Source organism: Phyllostomus discolor, chromosome 11 (assembly GCF_004126475.2).
Source record: "Phyllostomus discolor isolate MPI-MPIP mPhyDis1 chromosome 11, mPhyDis1.pri.v3, whole genome shotgun sequence".
Taxonomy (NCBI): domain Eukaryota; kingdom Metazoa; phylum Chordata; class Mammalia; order Chiroptera; family Phyllostomidae; genus Phyllostomus; species Phyllostomus discolor.
Window position 1 is genome coordinate 20,217,737 of NC_040913.2, and position 13,474 is coordinate 20,231,210.

General features: G+C 33.8%; 1 protein-coding gene across 13 annotated transcripts in view; it reads left to right on the forward strand.

Moving 5' to 3' along the window:
* Positions 1-13,474, forward strand: part of MYCBP2 (MYC binding protein 2) — a 262,494-nt gene that overhangs the window by 57,587 nt on the left and 191,433 nt on the right. For all 13 annotated transcript variants that reach the window (XM_036011264.1, XM_036011258.1, XM_036011257.1 and 10 more), the window contains exons 9-14: positions 3,850-3,923; positions 4,038-4,176; positions 5,654-5,730; positions 6,633-6,837; positions 8,223-8,387; positions 12,624-12,782. In XM_036011264.1, the coding sequence (XP_035867157.1) occupies positions 3,850-3,923; positions 4,038-4,176; positions 5,654-5,730; positions 6,633-6,837; positions 8,223-8,387; positions 12,624-12,782 (819 nt within the window). The remainder of the gene's footprint in view (positions 1-3,849; positions 3,924-4,037; positions 4,177-5,653; positions 5,731-6,632; positions 6,838-8,222; positions 8,388-12,623; positions 12,783-13,474) is intronic.

The following is a 13,474-nucleotide window of genomic DNA, read 5'->3' on the forward strand; positions in this document are numbered from 1 at the left end:
TGCTGAATTAGTGGGGTGATGTGACTTTGTTGCTCTTAATAAAACCACAACTCTGACTCTCCTATAGCCTGGGATAAAGAACCTTCTCTTTACTTTATACTTAACAGCAGCGTGCTTTAGGTTTTCTTATATTTTAAAGGGTTTTCAGGGACAAAGAATTCAGAGCAGGTCAGGAATTTTTTTAAATTCCATTATTTATACTTTTAATAATACACTGATAAGGTGCTTCGGGCCCCATCCGTTTTTGCTTTAATTTTGAGGTTTTACTCCTATATTTATCACTCAAATTTAAATTCTGAGGCAGTAGATCTTAAATTTGTGGAATACTGGGCAAATGGATAATATATTCTCAATTGGGAGGTCTTTGAATATGCTTATACTATTAATACATTCTAAAGGAATTTGTTTATGTTAAAATTTTGAATGCTTAATGTATCTATCAGTAATTTCACGGTAAACAGCAATATTACTTATATATACTTGACCATCTGAAAATGATAGAGAACCATGTCTGAAGATCACATTGAGAAGGATGGTGGCTCCCATCCTGCTTGTTAATTTTTAATATATTTTTATAATTCAGTCAAACATTTATACATATATCCAAATTAGTATAAATGACACTATATTAAGACAAATAACACATTTTATGTATATTTCACAGATAAAGCTACTTTGGAAAACAGATGACTTATTAAAGAAATCTTATAAATGACTATCTGTTTTCAGATATGTGTACAGATTTTTTAATTTCAGTATTACAAGTTTGGGCCATGTCTCTGGTCTGAATAATATAAACAGTAATAATAAATATTTTAAAATAACATGCACCCTCTTGTATACATACAGTAAAAGGAATTATATAGAGTGGGGCAAAAGTAGTTTTACAGTTGTGAATATGCGAAATACAGAGTTTATTTGTTTATTAATTTTAGAAAGAGTGAGGGGGGGGGAGAATGAGAGACAGAGAGGAACATTGATTTGTTGTTCCACTTATTTATGCATTCATTGGTTGCTACTTGTGTGTGCCCTGATTGGATATCGAACCCACAACCTTGGTGTATTGGAATGATGCTCTAACCAACTGAGCCACACTGTATTTATTGTATAGGTACCATATAAACAAAAAAATCAAATTAATTGTAACTTCACTTCCCATTTATAAACACTGTAATGTTTATAATGTAATGAATGCTCTTCCTTTGTTTTTCCTTTGTATATTTGTATATACTTATAAAAAAGTGATCTAATGCTGTGTATTGCTTTTTAACCTATCCTTTTCACTCATTCTGAATATATTTTCAGGCATTAGTCCACATTATCATTTTAATGTTATAAAATATATTTCATTGATTAATGTATTAGAATAGAAGTTTCTTCCAAGTTTTTACTATATAAATTATACTATAACAATTATCCCTATCGCTGTGTCTTTGTGCAAGTCATTTTAGGATAATATCTTGAAAGAAAATTCTTTTTTTCAAAATCTTTATTTATTGATATTGGGGTTGGGGGGAGAGACATTAATTTGTTGTTCTACTTATTGATGCATTCATGGGTTGATTCTTGTATGTCCCCTGACCAGGGATCGAACTTGCAACTTTGGTGTATCAGAACAATGCTTTAACCAACTGAGCTACCCAGCCAGGGCTGAAAGCAAATTCTTAACCTTTGCCCAACAGGTGGATACTAATAGAAATGATTTACTTCTGAGAAATCCTCATCATTTAATAGGGATTGTGACTAAGAAGACCATTTTCAAATGGTCTGCATTCAACTGTTGTATCTATTTCACCATGATATAAAAATAACTTGTTACTGTCTTCAGCTTACATCCCTCTACATTATTTAATATATTAAATGTGACTTTTAACAAAGCAAGTGTGGCTTTCTGTGTTTTATAAATATGTACCGTATTCATGGTGGAGAATGAACCAAACTTTGGGACCATAGGTGTCTTTTGAACTGGCAGATGTTGCTTGATATTTTCCTGAAGATGCTGTCTTATAACATTATATAATGGATAACGAAAGGATAAAGAAAAAATCTTTTTGAAACCACACAGCGGGAAGACTTGCCCTCAAGCCTGAAGAAGCCTTTGTCATTTTTACATTTGACCTGGACTGCAGTTACTTCAATAGTACTTTTCTTCCCCCTGGCTAGGGGCAGCTCTGCCCCGAGGCTTTCCAGCCAAGAACAAGCAGAAATGAATTGTCAGCTTTATAGATAGAAGTGAATATACCATGTTTAAAATGGACATAAATCTGGTAATTCTTTGAGCTTCATGATCCAACTTGTCTTACAGTCTAGTTTATAAATAAGTTGTTTTCAACCTAGCATTGATGAAGTTGAAACACGCTTTTTTTTCTTGTTAATTGTCAATTTAGCCTTTATATGTTGGCATATCTTATATATTGTGTCCTTGTGTCATTTATTCTCCATGTCTGGTGACAGGTTGCCTCAGATCATGAAGGTTTTTGCTACTCTTCTTGCGTCGCTTCACTCCTCATATCTGCATTTATCTGAATTATAATGAGTTTTTCTTCTTTGCTTTTTAGTTTAAAATCTTACTGCTTAGAGCTTGAGAAGCATCTTTCTTGCGCCTCTTTGTATTCTGTACAGTGGACTAGGAACTCTTTCTTTCGATTTCTCCTCTCTTTGATTATCAAGTCTCTTGGGCTACCAGTGGGCCTTGTCTCCCAGTTTCTATTTCCAGTTTGTGATCACTGAATTCTCTATTTGGTAAGGGTCTGCCTGTGTTTTGCATATTTATAATAAGGGAGTATGCTAGTATGAAGCTCCTGGGCAAAGACGTAGCGTAATCCATCTCGTGTGGGTGGGCTCCATTACTGCATTCCAAAAACAGAATTTTATGTTTTGTTGATTCAGGTGCAAATAGAAGTGAGATATTACTATTACTTTTTTTTTTGGTATTGTGATTAATGGAGAGATTCATCCTAGTTCTCTGCAGTTATTTTGGGAAGTGTGTGTGCTTTTTTACTTGCTTGCTGTATGTTTATTTTTCCAAAAGGGCACAGTTTATACTTAGAAGTTGATTTTGCTTTAGTTTCATGTTATTTAGTAGCAATCACTAACACATGTCCCAGTGGTCCTTCTGTAATACTGGTATCCCTTGTTACAATTGCACTTGTGCTTTATTTTGATCAAACTATATAAGTGCACTCTTCAGAGATACAGACATATTGACAAAACATGGCATTCCAGCCAAAATACATGAGCACTTTCAGAAAAAAAGAAATACATGAGCATAGATTTCTCTGTTCTATGAGGGATGAATATTTAAAAAGTATAGAGCATACTAACCGCTAAAAAATGCTAGGAATAAACATTAAACTTCTAAGTGGAAACTGTAGAACCAGTTCTATTTTATAAAACAAGGGATATCTGTAGTTGGACACCCTAGACTCAAATGCAGAAGTGTTAGGTCTGTCTGTATTTTTCTGTGACACTAATGACTATGACGTATGTCTGAGGAAGAGTGTTGCCTACATTTGCATGTGATTGTATTGAAATGATATAACCAGTGTTACAGTTTGTTCATCGTGGTGCATGTTTATGATTAGACTTTAATACTAATTCACTTGAAATTAGGTGGGCCCTGAGTTCCCTGATTAGGGAGGATTTAGAAATGTAAGCACAAAATGTAATAAATATTATTAGTTGAACTATTTAGTTTTTGCTAATTTGTAATTCTTTATTAAAAAAGCATAGTCTCAGTTTATCCTTATTGTGTGGAGATCTCTCATTCTGACTTCAACAGAGGAGTAAAGCCATTTTATGAGGTGCTTATCTTTATTGTAATAGAATTATTTTTTTCGTTTTACACAGATTGCCACACTGAAGGTCAAAATATTTTATTCACTGATGGAGAATATATTAATCAGATAGCTGCTTCAAGAGATGTAAGTACTCTGAATCCCTTTCTTACAATTACTTGATTTTTTTTTAGATGAAATGTAGAGCCTTAAAAGACCAATTCATGCAATATAATACTGTGGATATCTTATTTCTGTTAGGATGGCTTTGTTGTCAGAATATTTGCCACAAGTACTGAACCTGTGCTACAACAAGAACTACAACTTAAACTGGCCAGAAAATGCTTGCATGCCTGTGGTATCTCACTGTTTGATCTGGAAAAGGATTTGCATATTATAAGTAAGATGGTCAAATAAGCCTTTATCCCATATTTTAATTTTCAGTTTCTTTATTCTTTTGAAAACTAATACTGTGTTTCAGCCAGCAGTATAGCTTATATTTTAGCAGCTGTTTTGCTGTCTGTTACTTTAAAACACACTTATGAATTAATGTGTATAAGTAACTAGGAAATACTGCCTTTAAACAGAGTATGATATATGAATGCCATTTTAAGGAAGCGACTAATAATTTTCCATTTTCATTTTGAATGGAGCAAAAGAAAATAAACTTACATTTGATAAGAATTAGATAGATAACACTTGTGGACATTGTTATTTTATATGCTCTATCTGTATTCCATTATTTAATTTGGAAAACTTCTATTTCAAAACTATAGTCATATACACAGTTATCTCATTGAAACATTTAATTTTAGTTTAAACAGATTTTCAGGATAGCCATAGAATGATCCCATAGATTGTGAAAATTGTAATTGGCCTAATAAACTGATTAATACTCTTTCATTTGGATACAGATACACAGCCAGCCACAGGGTATTTCTTGGACTTGGTGGACTTACTCCTGCAGTGTCTGAGTAGTAACTGAGACCACTGGTTCCCACAGGGTATCAGTTTTGGTTTGCCATGCTGCTGCAGGTGTGAGAGTGCCATTTTTTAGGAGGATTCTCTGCAAGACCCATCTCTTTTAACTATCTCATTAAATTTAATAAAGTTGACATTAGTGATAAGTTTGCATATTTTATTTAATTTTGTATTTTTATAATTCAATTCAACAGAAAAATACTGAATTGAAATTATAGTTTTTAAATTTAATAATCCCATGAGCTAATTAGTAATTTGTGTAATTAGACAGAATAATAAAATGTGCTATATATAATCATATACTCAGTTGTCCAATTTGAAAATGTGCATAAAGGTCTGTGTGTATATGTGCACACATATGTACTCAAATTCATGAAGTGTTCTGTAGTAAAAAAGCATAGAATAGAGGATCTAAAATATCATAATTCAGATATTGGCATGACATTGTTCAAACTCAAATGATTGTGAGTCTGGACTAACCTCACCAAGCTTTATATTTGTTTATTTGTAAACCAGACACAGTAGTTATAAGGATTAAATAGGGTAAGGTTCATGCATTCTATAATGTCTGGTACCTAATAGATGCTCACTTAAAAATGTGTTATTCATTCATTAATTCAAGGGATATTGATCACATGACTTCAAAAACTTTTTTAATGTTTAAAAAATTTCTCTGGCACTAGTTTGGAACAAATCAAGAAGCTAATGGTAACTGTCTGTTCTTAGAGTAGTGTACATATTGTTAATATTTTTTTAAAATTCAGACATGACATTTTGTCATACTTGTTTTTGAGTAAATTGAATTGACTTTTTTAATTACTCAAAATAGTGCAAATTGTGCTTGAAATTATTCATATTAAAAATAATAGAATTTATTAATCTTGTTGTATTGTCAGGTACAGGATTTGATGAGGAGTCAGCAATTCTTGGTGCAGGACGGGAGTTTGCACTAATGAAAACAGCAAATGGAAAGGTAAATTACTCTTTCAGAATTAAAAATTAATATGTGCTTTAAGAGATAGTTGGTACAGTTGATTAGTTTACATAGCTAATGTGTTTAAGCAACCATATTTCAATTTTGACTTAAATTCTTGTTTTTTATATGGTAAAATTTTATTCATGTTGATATATGAAAGAATGGACATTTAAGAGTATAAAACTTTAGAAACTTTATAAAATGTTGCACTTTTATAAATATTTATTTTTATTGTGGAGCTTTTTGTATAATTTTCTGAGTTGGGGTGAATTCACATTTTGAGTATATTTTGATGAATAGGATATCCACTGTAAATTTCTGTAAATGAGCAGAAGTATACAGAGTACAAGTTGGAGGAAGTAGGAACTTGTATAATTTGGTTATTGGTTGTGCAATGGTCAGTCTCTAGAGATGGAAGCTTCTTTCTACTTAGTGAGTGTCAGGATAAAGTAGGGTAATTAAAGAGTTCTAAAATTAAAATTTCTAGGCAAATGTAGTGTATTTGTATGCAGGGCTTTAGCAGTAGGGGAAATGAAAAGAATTATATGAATTTCCTGGTGTGAGTTTTGAGTGTATTTGTTCAGCATGTTTTTTATATCTATTTAGGATACTTATAAAGTATCTTTCAGAGTAAAAAATGAAAGATAAGTATTCTGAATAGATATGAAAAAACTATTATGAACTTTGTCTTTCTGAAAAAATATGCCTATTTCTCTCCTCTGCTTACAGAAGTCGAATACCATTAAAAAAGAGTTATGTTCTTGTTATATCTGTTTTTTAATAAAATATGGAAGTTTTTTTTTCACTCATGTAAAACCTGATGCACTACTCCAAAAGACACTATAATTACTTTTTTCTTTTCTGGTTTTCTTCTTCTTTTTTAAAAACATGTATTTAAGATATATTACACAGGCAAGTACCAGAGTCTTGGAATCAAACAAGGTGGTCCTTCAGCAGGAAAATGGGTTGAGCTACCAATTACAAAATCTCCAAAAATTGTTCACTTCTCCGTCGGACATGATGGCTCTCATGCCCTTTTAGTTGCAGAAGATGGAAGCATATTCTTTACAGGATCTGCTAGTAAAGGAGAAGATGGAGAGTCAAGTAAGTTAACTGATTAACTGGGCTTTTAGTAAGAATAGTGCAGAATTTGTTAAGATAAGATACATCAGTTTCAACAGCACTAACCTCACCAAGTTAACAGAGGACTTTTACAATGGGACATCTTCCGTTAATGGTGGTTGTGTACTGTTCATTAACAAACTGGGATTGCAGATTTCTTCTAGGGTTCATATTAATTTTTCTATATTTAGGCTTACTTGACTGTCTTTTTTTGTCAGCTGGCATAATTTTAAAAATCATATTTATTTCAGTATATTATTTTAGGTAATCTCAAATTTTGGGAGTAATGTATGTTTCAGAAGGAAGTAAACCTTATGTAACCTTGGGTAGTAATGCACTGTTCTTGGTGTTATTTCTCTAAGATGAAAGCAATTCCTTAACAATGAAAAAATAAACAATTTTGTTTATCTCTTACTTTCTCTGTACTTTAATTTCCCTGAAGGTGTCATATTTCTGTTTTTGAAACTTTTCATTTACTTTGTACGTTGTAGCATCGTGGGGTATTATGTTATAAGAACTAGATTTGAAGTCGGTATCTAATGTAAAAATCATATGTAAATAAAAGTTACCTGGAAGAAATCTTAAAAATAGTCATGAAGTACATTACTCTGTTTTAGAAACTTCAGCACAGCCAGTTTTTCCTGCAAGCATTTAGCTGTATATGTGCATGTGGATCATGTTATGTGAAAAAATATAATGGTCTAGATTTTAAAGTCCCAGAATTAAACTCAGCACAGCACTATGTTTTTATTCTGAAAGGCATGCAAAACTGAGGTTGAATAAAGGAATAGAGAAGATTGATTTTTCCAATATTGTACACATTTCAGAGATTTAGCTTTTAAAAGGAGAGGTTGCTTGAATTATCTACATTTATTTTTATTCACTTTCTTGCATATGTATTTTTCCCTTCCTTATAGTCTCTAATTAACTATATGTAGCTACTTAATATATATGTTTTGAATGAATGGGGAATTGATTTTATTTTCTAGGTTCTACCATAATAGTACATGTGAAATAAAGTTTGAAAAAAAAGGGAATTTTTTAAAATATATGGTAATGAAATGATTTTGATGATGCAAATAGCTAATCTAGAGATTAGATTCCCCAGAGGCTTGTTAGAAAATTGTGTTTCCCATTGGGCATTTCACTGTGCTACAGGGTCTCACAGTAGTAGCCTAAATATTAATTAACTGGACGAGACTTGCAGGTTGACTCATTTTGTATGACATGTTGGGAAGCCCAGGCTTTTGTGAGAATAAATACAATAAAGTGTATCATAAATGCAAATAACATGTTTTTTTCCTTATGCTTTATATACAAACCATTATTTTTATATGTGCATTAATGCCTTAATTTAATTTTTTTAGCTAAGAGCAGACGACAATCAAAACCATATAAACCTAAAAAGATAATTAAGATGGAAGGAAAGATTGTGGTGTATACAGCCTGCAATAATGGAAGTAGTTCTGTTATTTCTAAAGATGGAGAGCTGTACATGTTTGGAAAAGATGCCATTTACTCTGATAGTTCAAGTAAGTTAAACTTAAAACTCTTTCACCTTTAAGCAAAGAAAGTCCAACACTAGACATTACATGTTGCAAAGATATGTTTAGAAAGCTAACATATGTGGGATGCTTTCTCTACATTTTTCATGTATATTTACAAATAGAACCGTTTTGTGATTTCCTTCCTGTGTTATTGCTGGGAATAGTCACTGGTTTTATCAGAATTGTGGCGTATGGTAGTGCAACTCCACTTCAGCTGTTACTTGCTCTGGAGAGCTTTTCCTGGGCTCAGTTAGATGCTCACACGGTGTATGTTTGGTAGTACTGTGGGGAAGTGATTTTCACGACATAGCTGATTTATACTTGATGAATGATTTATCTCCCCTTTTAGGTATTTAGGGAGAGACTATCACTCACTTATTTACTGTTACAACCCCAGGGCCCAGCACAGTGTTGGGCACATAGTAGGGTCTCAAGTGATTGAATGACAGATAAACCAAAAGTTTAAGTAGTGAATATAAAGGGTAGAACTAGGCAAATAAAGAGTTTCATATTTATAAATTCTGATTTCAAAAATTTGTCATATTTGGTTGCAAGACAACTCACTTGGTGTTTATATGAGATAAATATGTAAAGCCTACAGATTTCTTTGGTAAAAGGAAATCAGAATTAAGGAAGTTTCTGGTTGGAAATTTAAGTGACTGTCTTATGTTAAGAAAATGACATATATCAAGCATTCATAGTAATTATTAAGTTGAACTGTGCTCAGGTGATATGTAAGTTGGCTTAATGTGGTACTATATTTAGATTTCCAGTTGTCCGCAATGTCAAAAGTGAATAAAAATTTTAGGGAGGGTTCATATATAGTTTAAAAATAATATTCAGTATAACTGTTGCTAGTTAAAAATCTCTTTGGCCAGGGCTAATTGAAACTTGATATTTTATTTTTATTGAGAACTGACAATATGTTAGGAAATTAGTGGACCAGATAGACATGATCCCTTTCTTTTTGAGGATCTGAGAGGAAAATGGCCAATACAGAACTTTAAGAGACCTCCGGTCAAGCCAGAGGTATAGGTAAACACGCCTTGCCTCCTTGCACAACTATGGCAAGATTTATAGCTAGACTACAAAACAGGTATCACCCAGAATTATCAGAAAATTGAGTTGTATGGAAGTCCAACCACCAAAGATTTAAAGAAATGACTTTCATCCAGATGGGTAGGAGACATGCAGAGAGGCACAAAGATGTGGAGTGTTGTGAAGAGGCACAGAGATGTGGAACAGGCGGTCCCACATCCACGTATGGTGGATAAAAATCGAGAGGGATACCTTGGGACCGAGAGGTCCCAGCCCCAGACCAGACCACCTAGCCAGGGTTCCAGCAACAGAAAGATAAATCCCCATTACTTCTGGCTGTAAAAAACTAGTGTGGGTTGGGATGGTGGAAGAAACTGCAAGATTCTCAGGACATTCCTCTTAAAGGGCCCGCAACAGACTTAGGACTTAGGCAGACTCACCCCATCTGGGATTCAGCATCAGGACAACAGCTGGAAGGGTACCACTGGCACATGGGAAGAAACTGAAGTAACTAGCAACAGGGTAAGTGCCAGCTTCTTCATGGACAAAACTCCAGAGGCCAGACAGCAGCATTGTCCCTTCTCTGAGCCCTCCTCCACACAGAGCCACAGTGACATGGTTTGCCCTGCCCCTGCTATTACCTAAGGCTCCACCCCATACACTATAGGTATGCTTTTCTACAATAGGACACACTACTAAAGGAACCAAAGCAGCTCTACCTAGTACATAGAAACAAACACAGGGAGGCTGCCAAGATAAGGAGATGAAGGAATATGGCCCAAATGAAATAACAGAACAAAACTCCAGAAAAAAAAATAAATGAAATGGAGATAAGCAGCCTATTGGATGCAGAGTTCAAAACAGTGGTTATCAGAATGCTCAAGGAACTTACTGGGTACTTCAACAGCATAAAAGAGAGCTGGGCAGAAATGAAGGTTGTGTTAAGTGAAATAAAGAAAAATATACAGGGAATCAGCAGTGGAGTGGATGAAGCCAAGAATTAAATCAACAATTTGGAACATAAGGATGAAAAAAGCATTCAATCAGAACAGCCAGAAGAAAAAAGAATTTAAAAAAATGAGGATAATGTAAACAGCCTGTGGGACATCCTCAGGCATACCAACATCTGAATCGTAGGGATGCTAGAAGGAAAAGAAGAGCAAGAAATTGAAAACTTAAATAATGAAAGAAAACTTCCCTAATTTGGTGAAGGAAATAGACATACAAGTCCAGGAAGCACGGAGTCCCAAATAAGATGGATGCAAAGAGGGCCACTCCAAGACACATCATAATTAAAATGCCAAAGGTTAGAGATAAAGGGAGAATCTTAAAAGCAGCAGGAGAAAAGTAGTTACCTACAGGGGAATTCCCAATAAAACTGTCTGCTGATTTCCCAAAAGAAACTTTGCAGGCTAGAAGGGACTGGCAAGAAGTATTCAAAGTGATGAAAAGCAAGGACCTACAACCTACTTTACTCTATCCAGCAAAGCTATTGTTTAAAATTGAAGGGTAGATAAAGTGCTTCCCAGACAGGGTAACGCTAAAGGAGTTCACCATCACCAAGCCCTTTATGAAATGTTAAAGGGAATTATATAAGAAGAAGAAGATCAAAACCATGAACACTAAAATGGTGATAAATGTACAACTATCAACAATTTAATCTAAAAAACAAACTAAGCAAACAAGCAGAACAGGAACAGAATCATAGATATGGAGATCATTTGGTGGGTTATCAGTTGGGAGGGTGAAGGATGAGAATAGAGGAAAAGGCGCAGGGATTAAGAACTACAAATTAGTAGGTACAGAATAGACTGGGGATGTTAAGAACAGTATAGGAAACGGAGAAGTCAAAGAACTTATATACATGACTCATGGACATGAACAAAGGGGGGGATTGCTGGAGGGAATGGGGGCACTGGGCGGATGGGGGCAAAAGGGGGAAATTAGGGCAACTGTGATATCATAATCACTAAAATAGATTTAAAAAGAACTTCAAAATATTAGGGAAGTGTGCCTTAATGGTTATGGATATTGACTCAGATAATGGCCCTACCCCTTTTTAGTTGGCTAGTTATGGTAATTTAAATTACTTAACTTTTTAGCTTGCTTTTATTTATTTCTTTTTCCACCTGCAAAAGGGAGCTAATGATAGTACCTAGTTGTTACAAGATTACAGGAGGTAATTTTTATGAAATGCTTAGCACGGAGTTGGGCACATGTAAGGGCTTAAGACATGTCAGCTAGTACTGCTAATAATAAATACTATTTCTATATATACTTATCTTTTCCAATACTAAGTACTAAAAATGGGAGTTTTTTGAGGTGAACTTAGCAAAAAGACCTAAAGTAGTATAGGTGAAAGGGGAGATCACCTTAAAGAAGTTATATCTGAATAGTTTTCCCAAAGTATGATAAAAGAGTTATATTATTGGTAATTTAAATAAAATAAATACATTAACTTTAAAAATGTTTTTATTTTGGTGTATGTTGGGAATATTCAACAATCTTCAATTTTAGTGTTATTCCTCCTACTCGATGAGGTTAAACTATGCTTGTCACATTAAAATTGATGCAAAAAATTCAGAGTAGGTGGGTAGCACTTGGATATGGCAGGAGTGATGGAAGTAATGTGTGAATAAGTGAAATTTAAGTCTTGCTATGCAAGACTCGGATTGTGGGAGAAAGCATTGTAGGTTTAAAAAGAATTGAAAAATACTACTTTGGAAAATCTCACAGGTTTCTACCAAAAACAGTTATTTCATTATACTCTGATGATTGTTTTCCCTGGTTTTACTGAAGCAGGTTAAAGCAGGTGAGGTACATGATTGATATGTTCCTTTGTGCCTGGGCAAGGGAAGTTTGATAACTGATAACTTGTCTGAGAATTGTTGAGAGGTACTGCCATTTAGAGCAAGTATTCAGGAGATCCAAGCTTGAGCTAAGGCCAGAGTAAATATTTGTCCCAAGTCTGGATGATAATATTTAAAAACTTTGAAGTTTCATTACAAAATTGCAAAATTAATTTACTGATAACCTGCCAGGCTTTTGGCCACTTTGGTGGCTATTTTATCCTAGAAATGAAAAGTTCTCCATTGAGGGTGGTCCTTTTTACATTACTGAGGATTCACTAGGCTCAGAAAGGCTTTTTTGTTTTTTCTTACCAAATTCCTATCTTTCCTGTAGGTTTGGTAACAGATTTGAAGGGCCATTTCGTAATTCAGGTAGCTATGGGCAAAGCTCACACTTGTGTTTTAATGAAGAATGGAGAAGTTTGGACATTTGGTGTAAATAATAAAGGACAGTGTGGAAGAGACACGGGTGCCATGAACCAAGGTGGGAAAGGTAGGTGTTGACTATGTTAATATTAAATTGTGTGTTGCCTTTTCATTACCTTTTCAGAACAAGATGGTAAGGAATCTTACTCTTTTCAAAACAAGCAGCTCTTTGATTTCATGTGTATACATTAGGAAAATCACTGAATTTCTTATTTATTTGACAGTATGTCACTGGAATAATCAAATACACTTTAGACTAATTTCTGAGCAAATGAGTTTGTTTACTTCCATGTTTTTCTTAATCTTTATAAAAAATATTATATTGATTTATTATCTTTGGTGATTAAATTATTCTAGAAAATTATTTTCAAACTTTCCATTATTAACTTTTTATACCACATTTTCAGCTTTAACCATTTTTAGCGGCAGTCTGGCAAATACTTTCCTGTTTAACAGCATGCACTACCTGTAATTCAATCAGTTCTTGACAACTAAGAATGATCCTTAAGAATACTGATCCTTTATCAAGTACGAAATTGTAGATGCCCCTTATTCACCATATCCTTTGCCTAAATACTCAGTATGTTGAAGGGAAGAGAGGGATTTATCCATGCTTGCTGTGGTTTTGTTTTTATAACACTGTGGGGCTACTTCATTCTTGCTCTCAATTTTTACTTTATCAGTGCTTTTCTATACCTTTCATGCCAATTTCTTGTCTTCTGTTTTTAATTTTGTGTGGATTTGAGAAAGGAAATAGAT